A 22,341-nucleotide genomic window follows, 5' to 3' on the forward strand; every position below is an offset into this window, starting at 1 on the left:
AGGTTCTATGGCTGCAGATTACCAGTGAAGCATCTCACAAGTAGCATTGATGAGTACTGTGATAGTGTTGAGTTTCCTGACCGTGAAGTTCTGAACTCAAATGAATACTTTAAGCTCTATCCGATATAAATAGCCATAGGTAACCTCACTAAAGGGAGGTTATACTGAAATTACCAAATCTTCAAAGACTAGTTCACTTCCCTGCTTATTCTCCACAGTGAGTTTAACTGCTAATAACCAGTATTTGAGTGGTAGGTCCCTGCTTCCCACTGAGGAGGAGATACTTCCATCTAACAGTTTAAACACAGTTAATTCATTTTTAAAACACATTTAAAACTCACAGAGAATATCTATCTTGTAAAAGATTTCCAAATTACAGACCATTTCTAAAGCACAAAGGATTTCAAAAACATAAGCGCAAATCCTTTAAGCTAAAAAGATATACCCATGAGACACAGATGAACAAATCATCTGTCACAGAAATGGAAGGCAAAGAAATTGATTCCAGCTCATTCCATTCTTACTGTGTCATTCTTCTGATATTCATAGAGCATTCCTCACTAGCCTGACTGTTCTCTACAGTTATGTTGTTTCTTTGCCACATGGCTGACTTCACACATGTGATGTTTCTCAGATACATACCTTTAAGCTTCTAAAACTTCTAAGAAACAGAGATCCCAGTTACCCACAATTAATGCTGTGAAGCTGACTCCCTTCCATCTGATATGAAAAAATTACAATATCAATCTGGTCTACAAGCTTCCTTGAACTAAATGACTTAGCCAACATTGCCTAATTTGTAACAGCCCCAATTAACATAACCCATTGTTTTACAATGCACCCCTTGAACAATAAACCCAGGTGCAGTGGACCAGCAAGTCTGTAGCTCTAAAGATAGTGCTTGTTTGTAAAACTGTCCTTTTAACTTCAAACTGATTATTACTTGTCAGTTACATTAAAACAGAACACTGGCTCCCATTTATGACAACGAGCTGACAAATGAATATTGGTTGGAAGTTTAACTTGCCCAAGAACAATTGTTTGCTCATTGCAATACACGCAAAATGCCTGAGGAACCCAGCAGGCCAGGCAGCATCAATGGAAAAGAGTGCAGTTGATGTTTCGGGCCAAAACACTTTAGCAGTTCCTGCTGAAGGGTTTTGGCCCATAATGTCGACTGTACATCTTTTCCATAGATGCTGTCTGGCCTGCTGAGTTCCTCCAGAAATTTGTATGTGTTGCTAGCATTTCAAGCATCTGCAGATTTTCTCTTTTTTGTGTTTGATCTTTAGAAGCTTACCGCTGCTGTCTAGAAAGTTGAGTTTGGCAAAAAAAAATGAAACCCCAAACAATGAATCAAAGTTAAAAGTTAATATATTATTAAAGTACATATACTGTTATGTCACCATATGTAGCCTGTGATTCGTTTTCTTGCAGACAATCACAGTAAGCATAAGAAACACAGTAGAATTAATGGAAGACCACACCTAATAGTGTATACAACAACCAATGTGCAAAAAATACAACTGTGCAAATACTAAAAGGAGAAAAAATATTTTTTAAAAATGAGCAATGAATATCAAGAACATAAGATCAAGAGTCCTTGAAGGTGCATTCAGTTCCATTGAATGAAGTTATCCCCCTGATCAGGAGCGTGATGGCTGGAGGGTAATAACTGTTGCTGAACCCGGTGGTGTGCGTCCTGAGGCTCTTACACCTTCTTCCTGATGGCAGCAGCAAGAAGTGAGAATAGCCTGGATTTGGGGGTCATTGATGATGGATGCTGCTTTCCTGTGATGGTGCCCCCTGTAGATATGCTCAATAAAGAGCAGGGTTTACTTGTGACATACTGAGGTGTATCCACTACTTTTGTAGGCTTTTCTGTGCAAAGGAAATGGTTTTTCCATACAAGGCCATGATACAACCAGTCAATATACTCTCCACCACACATCTATAGAAGTTTGTCAAAGTTTTAGATGACATGAAAAATCTTCACCAACTTCTCAGAAAGTAGAGGCTCTGTCATGCATTCTTCATAATGGCACTTATGTGCTGAACCCAAGACAAATCCTCTGAAATAATAACACCAAGGAATTTAAAGTGGATGACCTTGCGAACTGACTCATGGACCTTGGGTTTTCTCCTCTTGATGTCAATAATCAGTTCTTGGTCATGCTGACACTGTGAGAGATTATTGCGGAAGATACCGCTAATTTGCCACCATACTTGATTTAGCCAACAAGAGTGGTGTTGTTGGCAAACTGAAATATGGCATTGATGCTGTGCCTAGCCTCACGTTCATAAGTATTAATGCAATTAAAGAAGGGTGCTAAGTATACAGTCTTGTGGTGCACGTGTACTGATAGAGATTGTGGAGTAGATGTTGTTGCCAATCCAAACTGAGTGGGGTCTGCAAGTGAGGAAACTGAAGATACAGTTACACAAGGAAGTATTGAGGCCAGAGATTTGAAGCTTATTAATTAGTTTTGTGGGGATGATATTATTGAATGCCGAGCATTCTGATTTACACATCTTCACTGTTCCGATGTTAGGGCTGAGTGAAGAGCCAATGAAATTGTATCTGCTGTTGATCTGTTGCTCTGGCAGGCAAATTGGAGTGGATTCAAGTCACTTCTGAGGCAGGAGTTGATATGTTTCATCACCAACCTCTCAAAGCATTTCATCACTGTGGATGTAATTGCCGCTGGATGATAATCATTGAGGCAGGTATCCACATCCTTCTTAGGCACTGATGGAATTACAGCTTGCTTGAAGCAGGTGCGTACCTCAGACTGCCAAAGCTTGAGGTTAAGAATATCGGTGACTGATCCAGCCAGCTGATTAACACATGTCTCTAGTACTTGGCCATATACCCCGTTTGATCGGTATTCTTTCTGTTTGTTCATTCTCTTGCAGGAAGCTCCTCTGTCAGCCTCAGGGACTGAAATCACAGGGTCATAGGGACCGGTGGGAGATCATGAAGGTGCTTAATATTTTGATGGTCAAAGAGAGCATATAAGGCATTGAGCTCATCTAAAAGTGAAGCCTCTATGTCACCTGTATCACCTGGTTTCACTTTGTAGGAGGTGATAGCATTCAATCCCTACTATATCCTTTAGTGATTCAAGTTAGGTCCAGAATTGTCACTTCTCACATGAGATGGATGTCCGGAGACCGTACCTGGACTTCTTGTCTTTAGCTTGGTCACCAGACCTGAATGCTATTGGTCTGGCCCTCAGCAGAGTGCGGATCTCATGGGCACATGCATATACGACTGATTTTATGAAGTCTATGACAATCATGGTGTATTCATTCATATCTCCTGCTGAGTCCTTGAATATGAAACAAAGCATTCCCATAGTCACTCCTCAGCCTCTTGTGACCACCTCTTTGTTAACCTTCCCTTTGGAATATCTATCACAGTACCAGTTTTGGGATGTTATGTGAAGCTGTATAAGACCTTAGTGAGGTCAAATTTTGGGTATTGTGTTCAGTTCTGGCTATATACCTAGATAAAAGATATCAATAGATTGAAGGAGTACAGAGAAAGTTACAAAGATGTTGAGGACCTGAGTTATAGGGAAAGGTTGAATAGATTGGGACTTTATTCCCTGGAGAGTGGAAGAATGAGGAGAGTTATATACAGAATTATGTATTAAGGAAAATGTAAACAGGTTTTTTCCCCACCAAGGTTGATTGAGACAAGAACTAGAGGTTTAGATCAGTGAAGTACTTAATGAGAACCTGAGGGGTAATTTCTTCACTCAGAGGTTGTGGAACGAGTGGATACTGGAATTAGAGGATATGGCTTTGACTGCAACACTGAAGAGAAGTTTGGATAAGTACACAGAGGTGAATGAAATGGAGTGCTGTGGTCCAGATGTGGTTCAATGGGACTAAACAGAGTAATAAGTTTGGCATGGACTAGATGGGTTGAAGGGCCTGCTTCTGTGCTGTGGTGCTCTATGACTCTATGTGTAAGGCAACATATTTGTAGATCCTTCTATTTATTAATTCAATGTACTCTCTTGTTCCCCTTGCAATACAGTTATCACTTGCACACAGCCACCCCGTGTGCTCCATGGGAGTGTACAGGGATCCGATTTCAGATGGGGCTCCAGCATCAGCTACACCTGCTCTGAAGGATATCAACTTTCTTTGCCAGCCATTCTGACCTGTGAAGGAAATGGTATTTGGAGAGGCGAGGTCCCACAATGCTTGCGTAAGTCGCTATCAACTTCCTTGAGCTGTTTTAACTCAGTTTTAACTTAGCTACATTTTTATTTTGCAATGAAACTGTTAAACAATTCCTTAAACTTCACTTTTCAGTATCATTATAAAGTAATGAAGAATTCTACAATTAATAATATAAACTCCTTGCATCTTTATTTCCCATCATTCTCATCATGTACCCCCACCCACCCTCCAAAATATGGAAGTCATTTTCAATCCAGCTTGTATTTCATATATTTGTTGTCTTTACTAATAGAGAAATGTACACCTAATAATGATTTTATCGCATATCATTTAAAATTGAAATTTATCTGCTGTTTGCTAATTCTTCAAGCACAGCTGCATGAGATATACAGTTAATGGAAAATCATTACAGTGCATGACTTGCATCGTAATCCTTGGTTGTAGATATTATTGGCAGTTTCGTTTTTGAATTTTAAATGAACAGACTGCCAAAGTGTAGATAGTATAGTGATTCATTTTACTACCTTTTAATAAGATTTACATTATTATACAGCATTATTTACTGTGATTTATGGCTAATTTGTAAGAAGACTGTTTTATTTGTTAATATGGAACTTTGTCATATCCTGAGGTATGATAAGTATAATGCTTTCTCTCCAAAACATTACTGAATGTGTAATATTTTTCAGGGAGCTGATGAAACAGCAATATGCTTTCTTGCAAAATTAAACAGAGACAATTCCATTTGTTAAAATTGTAATTTAAAGTGTGCATAATGTGGAAATGGTCTGCTTGCTGACAATGGGAATTATTTATGTGTCAGTTTTACTAATTTTTTTCCCTTCCTGGACATGACTTACACTGGTTACAGTTTCATAGGGATACATCAGCAAATGAAAGTTCCTACATCTTTCAGATTGTACCTATATGACCATAAGACATAGGAGCAGAATTAGGCCATTTGGCCTATCAAGTCTAATCTGCCACTAAATCAGGACTGATTTATTTTCCCTCTCAACCCCATTCTTGTCTTCACTCCTTAACCTTCAAAACCCTTACTAGTCAAGAACCTATTGACCTCCACTTTAAATATACCCAACAACTTGGCACACAGCCATCTTTGGCAATGAATACCACAGATTTACCACCCTCTAGCTAAAGAAATTAATTCCTCCTCATCTTTGTTCTAAATGAACATCTCTCTGTTCAGAGGTCATTCTCTCTGGTCCTAGACTCTCCCCACCCCTTCCCCCAATGTTTTGGAAACAATATTTTGATATTCAAAGTGTGCCAGAGTTTATGGATGGTAAAATTCTGCCCTGCATTTCACCTATGGCATATTCCATAGGTTTTTGTTTCAACAGTGAAATAGCTGTGATTAATGGAAGAGCTTTCTTTTAGGATGTGTTCAAAGTGCATCAAATGAACAAAATCAGAATCAGGTTTATTATCACTGACATGTGTGTGAAGTGCGTAGCTTTCTGGCAGCAGTACAGTGCAAAACAAAATTCACTAAGTTGCAAACAGTAAATTAAGGAGTGTAAAGCAGGTATAGGGGGATTGTGTTCATGAACTTCTTGGAAATCTGACGGTGGAAGAGGAAACACTGTTCTTGGATTGTTGAGTATGGATATTCAGACACCTGAATTCCTCCCCTTTTGGTGGTAATGAGAAGAGGGTGTGTCCTAGATAGTGAAAGTCCAAAATGATGGATGACGTTGACATGAGTCACCATCTCTTTAAGTTGTTCTTGATGGCTGGGGAGGCTTGTGCCTATAGTAGAGCTGGTTGAGTCTACAGATGCAATTCTGTGCATCTTGTGTAACATTTTTCAAGCCTCCCTGATGGCATCATTAACTTTGTGTATATGTTTACCAGAGACAATAATACTCACCTGTTCCAGCTTTATTCCTGATGCAGGATTTCAACTAGGAATCTCGACAGTTCCCTTTCCCTAGGACAGATGCTGCTCGATCCACTTATTCCTCCATCACATTGTTTGTTAATTTAGATACCATCATCGGCAGTCTCTAGTGTCTTCAATTTTGATTGATTTCTGGGACTGCCCTTGAGCTGTATACAAATTATTAGTATTATCTTTTATCCTTCACTATATGTTTGTGCGCAGCCCAAGATAGTAGTGGTTGTCCATCGTATCCAACTATGACAGGAAACCTATACTGCAGTTCCTCTCTCTTGACCTCAGAAGATCTGGTCCAAGAGCCACCTGTAGTAATAACAACTGGGGTCTTCCTTGGTTGCAATGGATGACCATGATTTCTTCTGTGCCTTGTCATGCCCTTTGCTCTCCATGAAGCATTGCAGAACCCCCTTCCTGGCCATTTGATCTCACTATTGATCTCATTTTGCCAGTCCACCAGAACTGGCTTTGCATGCTAGGACAGGCATATCCCTATCTCACCAGTGCATGGGGCCCTTCAGCTAACCTCACCTGGTTTAACCCACCTGTCAATGTGGTGTACTGGAGTGTGGCAACAGCCAAATGCAAACAGCTTCTTGGAACCACAGGTGAGAACTGAGACCAAAACTGTGTGAGCTCCCCAGAGTGAATACCTTCACCAGAAAGCTAGTCCACCCTGGAAAGCCTGTACATCCCGATCAAGAATAGCGCAACCCTTTTTGAAGCAAGCACAATGGGCAGCACAAATTCACAATTATAAAGCAGATCAAAAGATTTGCTCCATCTTAAAGCTCTGTGCTACATATGGATCTTGTCAACAATTGTAATTTCCCCTAGTTTCTAAAAGTTATCTATCAGACTTATGATTTCCCACAACAGACAAGCCGATTCACTCCAGTAAAATAACATCAAATACTAAGGAATGGTGCTGAATGTTTGACAAAACAGGCTGAAAATCATAAACACTAGAGATTCTACAGATGCTGGAAATCCAAAGTAACACAAATAAAATGCTGGAGGAACTCAGCAGGTGAAGCAGCATCTATGGAAATGAATAAACAATCAACTTGTCAAGTTGAGACCCTTCTTCAGAACTGGAAAGGAAGGGGGGGGGGTGTCATAATGAAAAGGTAGGTGGAATGGAAGGATAGCTAGAAGGTGGCATGTGAAGCCAAGTTGGTGGGAAAAGTAGAGGGCAGAGGAGGAAGGAATTAGATAAGAGTGGAGAGTATGCCATGGGAGAAAGGGAAGAAGGAGGGATATCTTGGGGAGGTGATAGGCGGGTAGGAAGATGTAAGAGGCCAGAGTGGGGAATAGCAAAAGAGGGAAGTGGGGGTGGGAATACTGGAAGGAGAAATTAATGTTCATGACTGAGAGTTGATGTTCATGCCGATGCTTTTTTTCATCAGTGGGGGAGGGAGGAATTGTTGCTCGCCTCCACTTACGTGTGTGAGGGAGGAGCTGGAGGGGACTTTGGGGTTCTAACACTTAACTGCCAGTTATACTTTGGGGCACTCCTCTGTTTTGCTGGATGGTTGTGAAGTAAAAGCATTTCAGGATGTATATTGTATACATTTCTCTGACATTTAAATTGTACCTTTGAACCTTTGACATCAGGTTGGAGTCTATTCAGGAAGGGTCTGTGGGAGGGAAGGAAATATCACCCACAGATTTTCAATTCCCCCCTAAATCTGGTTATAATTCCATTTGCCACACACCTCTCCTATTATCAGCTCCTTTACTTATCAGCTTCCAGCACCAGTAGCCCTTGTGTTTTTCCTTATCTCCCTCCAACAGCTGTCTCCAATCTTCATCCTTCCCCTCCTCCACCTCACTCCAACAGCCTCTCAATATTTTCTCTTTGTCTTCATCTCTCCTCCACTTTCTTCGGTCCCCCAACTCTACCTCCCTTCCTCAGTCCACGAATCACCCTGGATTCCTGTCTCACCACTCAACTTCTCCCCTTAACATTGTCCATCTCCCCTCTCCACTCTCAGCCTGATGCAGGGTTTTGGCCTAGAGTGTCAGCAATTCCCTTTCCTCCTCCACAAATGCTGCTTGACCCATTGAGTTCCTCCAGCAGATTGTGTATTGTTATTGTTGGATATGAAATTCACTCTATATTGACTGTTCTGTAGTATATCTTACTGTACATAACTATTTATTACAAATTACTATAATTTGCATATTGCACATTCCGACAGAGACATCATGTAAAGATTTTTTCTCCTTGTGTATGTGAAGGGTGTAAGAAATAAAGTCAATTCAATTCTTGGTTTGGAGACTGCAGGCAGACTCAAGTGTGAGTTCAGGAGTGGCGCTGGACACATCAAATGCCATCTGGCAAAGTGTTATTCTGTGGGGTTGGAGCCAAGTCAGGCAGGATCTCTGAATTCCTTCACAGAGATGCAGTAAATAATATTCCACAAGGAAATTAATCCATTCTGCTCTGTTAACAAGTATGAATAATTTAACTGGTCTAAAATATTACAGTGTGACATCAAACCACACAACCTGACGGGTAGCTTATGTGCTGAATACATAATCTTCACCCAACAAACAAATCTCTTTATCGTAGTGCCAATAATTTAAAGTAATTACAAGCTGTTCCCATAATAAGATAGTGTTTATAGATCTTCTACTGTTTTTTTTTAGTTGACTTCAACACACACTCAGTGACCACTTTATTAGGGGCACCTGTACATCTGCTTATTAATGGAATTATCTGATCAGCCAATCATGTAGCAACAATTCAGTGCATAAAACCATGCAGACATATTCAAGAGGTCCAGTTGTTGTTTGGACCAAACATGGAAATTGTGAAGAAATGTGATCTAAGAGATGGAACATTGAATGATTGTTCATGCCAGAAGGTGTGTTTTGATCATCTCCGAAACCGCTGATTTCTGGGATTTTCATGCACAACAGTCTCTAGAATTTATAGAGAATGGTGGGAAAACAAAACCATCCACTGAGCAGCAGTTCTGTAGGCAAAAATGCCCTGTTAATGAGTGAGGTCTGAGTAGAATGACCAGACCGGTCCAGGCTGACAGGAAGATGACAGTAATTCAAAGTTCCATATATTATAACAGTAGTGTACAGATGAACATGTATGAACATATAACATGTCAAACCTTGAAGTGGATTGGGTTACAGCAGCAGCAGAACACATACACTCAGTGACCACAGAACATAATGTGGCAATTGAGTGTATCTGCTCCATTTTACTTTGACTTATACCATTAGTCTTGTTCCAAACTTTTGTCAATGCTTTTTTGTTGTGGGTACCTCAAATGTATAGAATGACATTCAAATGTCATTATTTATCAATGTGATCCTTCATTGGGAATATTTGGCACTTACGTCGTATGCTTGTAAAGAACTAGTAGTCCAATTTCAGGCAGTCTGCCCTATCAGATCCTTCCAAATGAAGCAAATCTTCAACAGTGAATATGTTGGGGTCATCTACTGTGTCCAGTGCTTTCGGTGGGGCGTCCTCTACATCGGTGAGATCTGGCGTACAATGAGGGACCATTGTGTCGAGCACCATTACTCTGTCTCAATGGCTAACATCTTTAATTCTAATCCCCATTACCATTCTGACATGTCAGACCATGACCTCCTCTACTACCACTATGAGACCAATCTTAGTTTAGAGGAGCAACACGTTCTATTCCATCTGGTTAGCCTCAAACCTAATGGGATGAACATTGATTTCTCTAACTTCTGGTAATTTCCCCTCCCCATTGTGTTTGTTATTGAGGGATAGTGTAGAGCACACCGGAACACCAATAGGCAGGATACTCAACTGAACTTTATTGATAACTTTGATATGTGAAATCCTCCCCTATAGGAGCGGCTAACTGAGTGGCATAGGAATAACACTACTATCTATCACTACATCTCCCCTTTTCAAAAAAAAACTAGGTCTGTACATTTGTCCATAGGACTGCATTGAAATTATAGTCACTGAAATTGGTTACCATTGACAGGAAACTGAACAGTTCTGGCCATATAAACTTAATGGCTACCAGAGCAGGTCAAAAGCTAGGAATCCTGTGGCGTGTTACACACCTTCAGACTCCCCAAATCCTGTCCACCATCTGCAAGGCTCAGATTAGGAGTGTAATAGAATACTTGCCACTCACCTGGATGGATGAGCTCCATCAACACTCAAGAAGCTTGACATCATCCAGTACAAGGCGGCCCACTTGATTGGTATCCCTTCAACTGGCATCGAATCCCTCCACTATCGATGAACAGTTGCAGCAGTGTATACTATCTACAAGATGCATTGCAAAAACATACCAAAGTTTCTAAGGCAGCACCTCCCAGACCCACAACCACTACTATCTAGAAGGATGAGAATAGCAGATACAACCACTTGGAAATCCCCCTCCTAGTCACTCACCATCCTGACTTGTAAACATACCACTATTCCTTCATTGTTGTCTGGTCAAAATCATGGAATTCCCTCCCTAACAGCACTGTGGGTGTATCTACACCTCAGAGACTGCAGCAGTTCAAGAAGGCAGCTCATCACCACTTCTGAAGCACAACTGGGGATGGACAATAGATGCTGGCTTAGCTGGTGATGCCCACGATTCAGTTCACATTACCCATAGTATGTAACTTATGCTCCGTACATAAACATAAAAAAGAATTGCCAACATTATAAGCATCTTTCCCTTTGTTTTCAAGTGTCTCTCATTCTCTTTGCATTCCTCCTTTTATCACCAATTCCTTTTTGTCTATGAAAGGTCTTATTTTGTGAAGGCTTTCAGCATCAAAACTCTTCTACAAAAAAAAAACACTATATCTAATGTCGTTCTGGGTAGACTACCTGAACATTTTGACTAAGTGACAGGATTATTCTGCCTCTTTCGTCACAAGGTTATGGAGTATATCCGGGTGGTGGGACAGCTAAATGATATGATCTGGTTAGGTTCCTGGAATTGTTAGAGCAGATGGAGTTTCTTGGACAGGTGTGTCCATCTCAGGTACAGTAAGTGGTCCTCATTATGAAGATTAGGTCATTATTTCTTTCTCTAGCTTCCGTGGACTTTAAAGGCCTGATTTCACCTTGTGATGTTCTAATCATCAACAATCATGGTGCATTCTGCCGGACTATTGTGCTTTTGGTGAATTGATCTGAAATTCAAACAGCTTCACCACTCCTGAGCAGCCACAAGGATTTTTCTCTATGTCTGAGACCCTGCATGCTCTCTATGTACTCATGCTGTGTTATCTCAAAATTTCTCACTTTGCCTGAGGTTGGAGATTGGAAGGAAGAACAGGCAGGTTTGTTCTCAGTCTCTGGCCCATTGACAGCTCTGATGGACTGTAGTTATTCACAAGAGGAATGGAGCGATATACTAGCAGTGTTTTGTAAGGGTCTTTTGCCTCCAGTATAGATTCCTAACAGTTTGCACTGCTCTTTCCACTTCTCCATTTGCCTGTGTGTACTGTGGACTGCCTGTCTGGTGTTTGAACTCACAGTTCCTTGCAAAAGCTTTGAATTCTGAGCAGCTGAATTGAGGATACTTGTCTGACACAAGTGTCTCTGGTATTCCATGGTGACCAAATACAGCCTTCAGGTGCTGCTGAGGATGTAGAGGACAGCTTGGTCACCTCTACATTCTGTGAGTAGTAATCCAGAGTGAGAAGATACTTATCTCTTTTCAACTGGAAAATGTCTGTGCCTACAATTTGCTATATAAAGTCTGGGAATTCTGTGGGCTAGAGTGGTACAACATGATTTTTGTGCAGTTTTCTGCATTACTTTACATAATCTCTCAGCTGGGTGCTCAGACCAGCCTATCCCATGGACTGCCTTGCTCCTAGGCAACATTTTCTTTGATGCCTTGAAGTCCATTTAAGTGATGATTTTGGCATGGATAGAGTCTGGAGCTGTTTATCAGCAAAGCATCAAGAATGGTGAGTGTGTCTCTTTCAAGCCAGTAAGGTCTGAGTTTCTGAGCTCCCCTGGAACAGCTGGTCATCCATGCTCACAGTATTGCGTGACCTTGCTATAGATTTGGTCCTTATTCAACTCAGCATGAATTTCATCCACTTTACTCTGTGATGCCTGAAAACTTTCATGTACCTCAGCTAAGTAGATGTTGGTATCTTCCATGAGGCTGGAGTCAGCTTTCATCTTCATGGCATCCTCGACTGAAAGTCTGGTGTTGTGAGAGATTTGCCAGAGACATGTTCAATGTCATAATGATATCTCATGAGCCTCATTCTGAATCTTTGCAGACGCTGTGGTAAGTCATCTAAGAGTTTCAAGCTGAGGAGGCTGACAAGTGGCTTGTGGTCTATTTGAAATAGTTCAGTGCCTATCAATTTTCAGCTGAAGTGTTCACAAGCCCACATGAGAGCCAGTGTCTCCTTTTTGATTTGTTGGTAACGTTGTTCAGTAGGAGTCGGTGCTCTTGAAGCATATGCCATTGGTTTCCATATACCAATGCAATCCCCCTAGGCCAAAGAAAGAGGCTTCTGCTGAAACCTTGGTTGGTTTGTTTGGATCAAGGAATGCCAATATTGGCAGGGAGATAAGCTCTGCTTTAAGTGATGAATTCTCCTTTGGTGTGTCTCGAGTCCAAGCATTTCTCTGAGAGAGGAGGTCACAAAGTGGCTTTGTTTTCTCTGCCAAATCTGGAATGAACTTTTAAGCTGGTCTACCATGCTAAGGAGCCTACTGATCTCAGATACATTCATAGTTTGGTCCATGTTCCAAACCCCCGTCAGTTTGTCTGGATCTGGTTGCACTCCCTCTGAGAACAGTTGAAGACCAAAGAACATCACCTCAAACTTAACAAATTTGAATTTTTTTTTGTTCAGGGTGATTCCAGCCTGCTTCAGTTTCTCCAAGGCAGCTTCCATTCTTTTATCACGTTCTTCACTTGAGCCTCTGAAGTTGAGTATATCATCCATGTGGCAGACTATTCGTTCCAGTCCCTCCAAAAAAATCGTTCATCCTCATCTGAAAGAGCTTGGAAGCTGATGAAATGCCAAAAGGATGTCTCTTGAAGGCATAGCTCATATGGTCTGATAACGGTTGTGAGATTGTGTGAGTCAGGGGCTAAACAGATCTTCCAGAACCTTGAGTCTGCATCTAATTTGTTGAAGGAGTTTGCCCCACCCTGCCTACCAAATGTGTGCTCAACAGAGTACATTCTTCTGCCTCACTACATTATTCGATTTTGTTAGATCATCACAGTTCCTCAACATGCCAGCTCACTTGGGAACAGGAACAATGCACATGCACCAGTCAGTAGGTTCATTCACTCTAGTTATGATATCTAGTGTCTCCATTCACTCAAATTCAGCTTTGACTTTGTTCATCCTTGGGATTGCAGTGATCAGAGAGTAGGGCATCACACTTGGCCTCAGTTAGATAAAGTATTCTTGTTTCAGTATCCCCAGGCCTGTGAAAACCCTGGGTACTTCTTCTGCCACTCAACATTGTTTAGCAAATCCAACCTTGCATTGAGTTTCAGCTTCTCAATAGCATGTTGTCCCAATTGTGGTGAGAAGAGATTCTGAACAACATAGATATCCTCTTTTAACTGCTTCTCATTTTTACAGATGGAAGTAGTAAACGTTCCTTTCACACTGAGCTTATATTTCTCCAGCTCCATGAGCACTTCCTTTGTTGGGTTTAGCGTAATGCTTGTTTCTTTCACCAGTTTTGTGAACAGACATTCGAAGATGTCGGTGCCGTCTGTGTCAGTGTCCATTTTGAACGTCACTGCCTCATTTTGCGACTGAACTGCACTACATCAGCCTTGTCTATTTGAACGTAGAACCCCAAGAAAATCTCTCTCTTTGTCTGAATCACTGTCTTCTTTGACCTCCTGAAAAAATGCTTTTGAGTGACACTGGCTTTTATAATGGCCAAGTTTATTGCATTAGTAGCATTTCCCTTCTTTGCTGGACAGTGCTCTTTGACGTGGGATAGAGACTTGCCACATCTCTTGCAGATGGACATTTTATGTGGTCTTTGTTTCGATTGTCTGTTTTGTGTGAGCTGAGCTCCAATGTCACCTCTTTCTGTAGTCTTTCTGACTGCACTTTGTTGTACCCTTCCTTTTGTACAGCTGCTAGCTTCACCTCAGCATCATTTTCATGCCTAAATTCAGCCTATCGCTGACAAACTTCTTACTCTGCCTGACTACAATAATAGTTTTGTCTAGAGTGAGATTTGCCTGAAACTGAAGTCTCTCTGATAATTTGGTGACTAGCAGCCCGACAACAATCCTGTCTCTAATGAGCTCATCTCTCAGATTTCTATTTGCACAGTTATCTGACAGAGCATACAATGCTGTGATGAAGTCACTTACACTTTCATCTGGCTCGTGTTTTCTGGAGTTGAACTTTGCCCTTTCATTTATCTCCACCCATAGCTTGTACTCCTCCTCCTTTCAGTTTCTTATTCTGTCATCTTCCACCTTCCTTTCAATTCCTGATGCAGGACCTCAGCCAGAAATATCAACATATTGATCAGAATCAGAATCAGGTTTATTATCGCCAGCATGTGATGTGAAATTTGTTAACTTAGCAGCAGCAGTTCAATGCAGTACAAAATACAGAAGGAAAAAATAATAAATACATTACAATATACAAATATTGAATATATTAAAAATCATCCAAAAAACAGAAATAATATATATTTAAAAAGTGAGGTAGTATCCAAGGGCTCAATGCCCATTTAGGAATCAGATGCCAGAGGGGACGAAGCTGTTCCTGAATTGCTGAGTGTGTGCCTTTAGGCTTCTGTACCTCCTACCTGATGGTAACATGCTGCATGATCTGCTCAGTTCCTCAAGCACTTTATTTGTGTTGCTGTAGATATCTAGCATCTGCACAATCTGCTTTGTTTATGTCCAGTTTATGCCATTGTACGCTAGGCTCAGGATCCTGGAAATGAAAGGATACGAGGAACGTTTGATGGCTCTGAGCCTGCACTCACTATAGTTTATAAGAATGAGGATGGGAGGATCCTATTAAAACCTAGCAAAAATTGAAAGGCCTTGATAGAGAAGTCGTGGATGAGACACTTCCTGTATTTGGGAAGTCTTGGACAAGAGGGCACACGCTCAAAATACAAGAGTACCCCCTTTACAGCACAGATGAGGAAGTATTTGCTTAGCCAGAGGGTGGTGAATCTGTGGAATTCATTGCCATAGATGGTTATGGAGGCCAAGTCATTGGGTTTCTAAAACGGAGGTTGATTGTTTTTTAATTAGTAATGGCATCAAAGGTTATGGGTAGAAAACAGGAGAATGGGGATGAGATGAAAAATAAATCAGCCATGATGGAATGTTGGGGAAGACTCAATGGGCTGAACAGTGTAATCCTGCTCCTATGTCTTATTATTTTATAGCCGTGAATCACCCTCAAAAATCTGTCCGCCATATGTTTCTGCATCTTCTCCCTGCTAAAGCAGTTCTCCTACTTCAGAATCAGGTTTATTATAACTGACATATATTGTGAAATTTGTTGTTTTGTGACAACTGTATAGTACAATTCTTAAAATATAATACAAATTATGACAAGGAGTATATATATTGTAGAAAATAAATAAGTAGTGCAAAATGAGAGCAAATATAGTAATATAATGTTCATGGGTTCATGGCACTTCAGAATTCTGATAGTAGAGTGGAAGATGTTGTTCCTAAAACATTGATTCTGTGTCTTCATTCTCTTAACCTCCACCCTTGATGGTAGTAATGAGAAGACATTATGTAGTGGGGGTCTTAATGATGGATGTTGCTTTTTTGAAGATGTTCTCAATGCTGTCAGGCTAGTGCCCATGATGGAGCTGGCTGAGCCGACAACTCACTGCTGTTTTTCCTGATCCCATCCATACCAGATAATGGCAGAACCAGTCAGAATGCTCTCCATGGTATATTGTGGAAATTTGCTGGTCTTTGGTAACATACCAAATCTCCTCAAACTCGAATTGAAATATAGCTGCTGCCATGCTGGAAAATAACTGTTTCTGAATCTGTTGGTCCTGGCACGGATGCTTCACCCTGATGAGAGTGAGACAAATAGTTCATGAGCAGGGTGGGTGAGATCCTTTACGATGTGACTGGCTCTTTTCTGACACATTTCTGTACATATGTCCTTCATTGGCTGGTGCTAGTAATGCATTGGGCAGTTTTGACTACCTGTTCTAGAGCCTTCCTGTCTGCTGTAGTGCAGTTTCCATACCATTTAGCTTGCAGTTTCCCTACGATGCAGCTTGCACTGCGCATCTGTAGAATGACATGAGTATAGGTGTGCATAGTCTGGCTCTCTTCAGCTTCCTCAGAAAGTAGAGGTGAAATTTCCGGATCATGTGTACATCTGTGTAGGATCCATGGGAAGATGGTATGATCTCCACAATGGGGATCTTTGATGATGGATGCTGCTTTCTTGAGGCAGCGCCTCCTGTAGATACTACCTGATGTTGGTGTTTTCTTCTCCCACAGCCATTTTCTGTGGTGACCCAGGGACACCAGTCAATGGGAAAATTGAAGGGCTGAGTTTCACCTACAAGTCTGAAGTCTCTTTCCACTGCCGAACTCCATTGCTGCTGGTTGGGTCGTCCAGAAGAATTTGCCAAGCTGATGGATTTTGGAGTGGGATTCAGCCATCCTGCATTGGTATGGTCACTTCATATTGCAGATGTTACTGAGTTGTTCCAGCCTTAGCAATGAAAATATCGTGATATCAAAGTTCAAAGTAAATTTATTATCAAAGTACATATATCTCACCATAAACAACCCTGAGATTCAGACATTCACAGTAAATATAAAGAAACACAATAGAATCAACTAAAGACTACTCACAACAAGATAGACAAATAACTAATGTGTGAAAGACAAAATCTGTGCAAACTGAGAAAAGTAAAAATAAAAATCATAACTAAATAAGTAATAAATATCGGGAACATGATATGAGGAGTCCTTGAAAGTGAATCCATAGATTATAGAAACAGTTCAGTTCTGGGGTGAGTTAATTTGAATGAAGTTGTCCCCTCTGGTTAGCAGGTAATGACTGTTCCTGAACCTGGTGGTGTTGGTCCAGGAAGCTATAATGATATGAAGTTATGATTGCTCTGGGATGGAGTTGAAAGTATATTCACAGTGAGAGTTCAAAAGACTTTAACATTTTCTTTGAGTTATTCATTATTTATTTATTTATTGCTATTTTCAACTTTATTTCCTGTCAACTCAAGCATATTTGGATAATAATTTCAATGATACAGAACTGTTAAATCCTCAATACTCAACTTATAACCTGAATCAAAGGGAAAGATTAAGTTAGTTAGAACTTTATTCCCTGGAATGCAGGAGAACAAGGGGAGATTTGATAGAGATATTCAAAATTATGACTTAATTTATATAAGTAGTACAAAAATAGAGCAAAAAGTAGTGAGGAGGTGTACATGGACTCATTGTTCATTCAGAAATCTGATGGTGGTTGGAAAGCAGATGTTCCAAAAATGTTAAGTGTGTGTTGTCAGGCTCCTATACCATTGCACCTCCAAATTTTGAATTTGCTCCCCATTTATAATATAGTCTATGTCTTTATTCCTTCTACCAAATTACATGACTTTCCATTCATTGTATTTGCCCATTCTTCTAAGCTGTTCAACTCCTTCTGCAGTCTCTCTGCTTACTCAACACTACTTACTTCTCCAGTTATCTTTGTATCATCTGTAAATGGCCACAATTCTGTCATCCAAATCATTGACATATAATTTGAAAAGATGCACTCCCAACACTGACCCCTGCAGAACACCAAATATTCATTGGCACTCAACCAGAAAAGGCCTCTTTTATTCTACTCTTTGTCCCCTGCCAATCCTGTGTACAAAGGTAATTGTTTGTTTCAAAATATGAAAACTCCACGGACAAATTAAAGGGAATGTACATTTTTAAAATGATTTGTTTATAAATAATGAAACTAAGACAAAGGAGATGGGTATCAACTTCAGGAGAACTCACATCACTTACAACCCCTTTTACATTCACCCACTAACCCATCCCTGCATGCCCTCAACGACCTCTACTCTATCATTTCCTTATCAGTCACTCCTGTGTCTCGTGTCACATCATGAACAAAAATTAATCTATGTATACAAGCTTTCTTATGTATTTATATTTTTCTATTGTTTTTTGTTTATCTTATTGTTTATTTTGTGTGTTGCATTGCATCCTGATTATCCAGACAATTATTTTGTTCTTCTTTACACTTGTGTACAGGAAATGCCATTCAACAATCTTGAATCTTAAAGTTCCTTCTGTAAAGGTTAGGATGATGAATATGATTTTTTGTCTGTTTTCATCTTTATATAAAGATCCAACACACACAATATGTTCGGATCCAGGCACTCCTCACTTTGGAATACAAAACAGCTCACAAGGCTATGAGGTGAGAGGTTATACCAAAGGTGATAAAATAAAATTTGTACGATTAATTTCTCTGGGATTGACTAAACTCTATGGCTTACAGGTGGGAAGCACTGTATTTTTCAAATGTCGGAAAGGTTACCATATCCAAGGCTCCACAACACGATCCTGCCTCGCCAATTTAACCTGGAGTGGTATACATCCCGAATGCATCCGTGAGTTTTCTTAAGGACTTGCTGTGATTTTGTCTGCAATGCTTTTCTTTACCATGACTAAATGCACTCAGTGGCCACTTTAGTAGGTACACCTGCTCATTAAAGCATTGATTTAATCAGCCAATCATCTGGCAGCAATTCAATACATAAAGGATGCAGACATTAGTCAAATGGTTCAGCTGTTGTTCAGACCAAACACCCGACAGGGATAGAAATATGATCTATGTGACCTTAACCATGGAATTATTGTTGGTGCCGGACAGGATGGTTCGAGTATCTCAGAAATTTATAATCTCGTGGGACTTTCACACAAAACAGTCTCTAGAGCTTACAGAGAATAGTGCAAAAAAAAAAAATCCAGTGAGCAATAGTTCTATGGGCAAAAGCATCTTGTTAATGAGAAAGGGCTGAGGAGAATGGCCAAACTAGTTCAAGTTGACAGAAAAGTGACAGTAATTCATATAACCACACATTACAACAGTAGTATGCAGAAGTTTCTCTAAAAGCACAACATGTCAGATCTTGAATTGGATGGACTACACCAGCAGAAGATCATGAACCTAAGAGCATAACTGTTACACTACTGTGCTGCCAACCTCCATGAATCATTAGCTTAACTTAAAGTGTATTTTTTTCCACCATGCTAGAAATAACGCAGACACAGGTGTGCAAGAAGCAATTTCTTAATTCGTCACCTCCAGCATAGATTTTACCTCATATACTTTGCAAGTGAGTTTCAGAATATAAAAAGGTTCCACTGTGCCAGTAACACCAGAGACTTTTCCCTGAACCAACTGTGTAAAATTGATTTGGACAGCAGAAAAAATAGATAACTAGATACAAATTAATGAAATAAACCTCCATATCTCTTACTCAGAAAAATAAAATGGAAAGCTTATCATTTGCACGTGCTTCCAAATCATGTGATCTCATGTTGCTACTGTCGTAACAGAAGTCAAGAATTTATTAGAATCAGAATCAGGTTTATTATTTATGTTGTTTTATGGCAGCAGTACAATGCAAGACATAAAAAGCCATGATGAGTTACAATAAAATGAAATAATATAATTCTATAGAGAAATGGTGAGGTAGTGTTCATGGACCATTCAGAAATCTGATGAAGATATCCTTGAATTGTTGAGCATGCCTCTTTTTGCTCCTGTACATCCTCTCTGATAATAGTAATGAGAAGAGGGCACATCCTGGGTGGCGAGGGTACCTAATGATGGATACTAGCTTCTTTTGAAGATTCTGTTGCTGGTGGAGAGGTTGTGCCCATGACTCTACAACCCTCTTGAGCCTCTTTCAATTCTGTACATTGGAGCCTCCATAGCAAGCAATGATGCAACCTATCAGATGCCTTCCACTGCATATCTGTAGAAATTTGCTAGAGTCTTTGGAGACAGACCAAATCTCCTTAAACTCCTAACAAAGTAGAACTCGTAGCATGCTTTCTTCAGGATAACATTTTGGCCCTAAGGTAGATTGTCTGAGATTTTAATGCCCAAGTATTTGAAGCTGCTCATTCTTTTCACTAGGGACGCCTCAATGTGGACTGCTGTATCTTCTCCTGTAGTCCATAATGAATTCAAAAACAGCAAAATAAATCATAAAACAACAGGTGCTAACATTAACTGTTTGTGTTATACACTTGCTGTTTGTTAAAACATCAAAAAAGTTCAACAGAAACTGAAGTAGGTTTGAGAATAAATACTTGAGAGGCTTCATATTTGAGTATTGAGATTTTTATACAAAGCATTTTAAGAGTGATTATGATGACAATGCAAAATGCATTGATCTTAATGTGAAATATATGATATCTTGAGCATCTGGGAATCAGGAGGAAGAGATGGACAGAGGGGAAGATTAATTTCTAAGGCAGACATACTGAGCAAGTTGTTGGAGCTGTAGGCTGACAATCCTGATGAATTTTGACCACAGGTCTTAAAGAATTCATTAGTGAGATAGTTGGAAGTGTTGGCTTTTACTTTCCAAAAGGTACCAAAAGTAAAGGTAATTGAAGTTTAGAACCAGGTTGACATGTGTATTGGAGTGTTAGTATTACAATCCACAATAGTCCAGAGAATGCACCAACCTGATACTGCAAAGGTCACAAGGACACTGGATTATTGGTGTTTAATTCCTGTTGCTGGCTGTAAGGAGCTTGTACATTTTCCCCATGACCATATGAGGTTCCTCTTTGTGCTCCAGTTTCCTCCCATATACACTACAAAGATCTACAAGTTAGTAAGTTGTGGACGTGTCATGTTGGTGTCAGAAATATGGAAACTCAGAAATATGTGCCGCAGCACATCCTGGAAGAAAATAAGATTAGCTTTATTTGTAATATGTTCGTTGAAGTATCAAAACACACAGTTAAATGTGTCATTTGCATCATATTAAATCAGCTAGGGTTGTATTGGGCAGCCTGCAGCACAGTGGAGCTCAGACTGCATTGGTCAATGACACAACAATGTATTTCACTGTATGCTTTGATGTTTCAATAAAACATGCCAAAGAAGCTCATCTAATCTAATCAAGCTACTAAATGTGGGGCCTGACTTTTGAAAGTGAGGCATATAAAAACTTCTTCCTTTGGAAAGTAGTGAATCCTTGGAATTCTCTGATGGTGGTAGACACAAAGACAATAGATATATTTAATTTGGAGGGAGATAAAAGCTTGAATGATTGAGGAATTGATAATGACAGGAAACTGGCTCAAAAAGGATTAAAAAGTTTAGCTTTATTTGTCACATGTACATTGAAATATTGAGCGGTGTGTTTTTTGTGTTAATGACTAACATAGTCTGATAATGATGTACTGGGGACAGTCAACAAGTGTTGCCATGTTTCAGGCGCTAACATAGCGTGCTTCGATTTACAATTTTAACCCATGCATCTTCAGGATGTGAGAGGAAACCAGAGAATCCAGAGGAAACCCACGTGGTCATGGTTAGAATGTACAAATTCCTAACAGCAGTGAGAATTGAACCTGGGTTGCTGGCACTGTAATGGTTGGTTGGTGGTCTGTCACATCCATTGATGACAGACAGTTCCTCTGCTGTCCATTTGAAGGTGGCTGTTAAGTTTAAGATGTGAGTGACTTGGACATCCACAGTAAGGGCATGGAAACAGTCCTAGACTGGTAGTGGAGCCACAGCTGTAGCTCTCCTTTGTTGCCCAGCAACTAGTTCTACTTGGGGCCTTTAGATGATGTGGACTTCATGAGGCCACCTGTAGGGGAGAATGTTTAAAGTAGTAAAACAGTTGCACTGAGGCAGTTCCATTCCTTCGACCTCAAAAGTCGGGCTTCAGTAGTATGAGTAGTCATCATATTTGAGGGCTTCCTTAGTCGTAATGGATGACCATGACTACTTCTGTGTGTTGTCTTGCCTTTCACTCTCCATGGAGCATTGCAGAGCCTCCTTCCTGGCCGTTAGATCTCTCTGTTGATCTTGTCTGCCTAGTCCACTGGCGCTGACTTCACATGCTTAGGACTGGCATGACCCTAACTCACTGAGGCCTGTTAACTACCCTTATCTGGTTTAGCCTGCCTGTCGAAACAGTGTATCGGAAAGTGGCCACTGTCGCATGAAAT

General features: G+C 40.3%; 1 protein-coding gene across 1 annotated transcript in view; it reads left to right on the plus strand.

The window, feature by feature from the left end:
- Positions 1-22,341, plus strand: part of LOC132400744 (CUB and sushi domain-containing protein 1-like) — a 2,029,389-nt gene that overhangs the window by 1,970,526 nt on the left and 36,522 nt on the right. The window contains exons 60-63 of the mRNA XM_059982042.1: positions 4,049-4,222; positions 16,603-16,776; positions 18,477-18,550; positions 18,632-18,743. Of these exons, the coding sequence (XP_059838025.1) occupies positions 4,049-4,222; positions 16,603-16,776; positions 18,477-18,550; positions 18,632-18,743 (534 nt within the window). The remainder of the gene's footprint in view (positions 1-4,048; positions 4,223-16,602; positions 16,777-18,476; positions 18,551-18,631; positions 18,744-22,341) is intronic.

The sequence above is a fragment of the Hypanus sabinus genome, chromosome 10 (genome assembly GCF_030144855.1).
Source record: "Hypanus sabinus isolate sHypSab1 chromosome 10, sHypSab1.hap1, whole genome shotgun sequence".
Classification (NCBI taxonomy): Eukaryota; Metazoa; Chordata; class Chondrichthyes; order Myliobatiformes; family Dasyatidae; genus Hypanus; species Hypanus sabinus.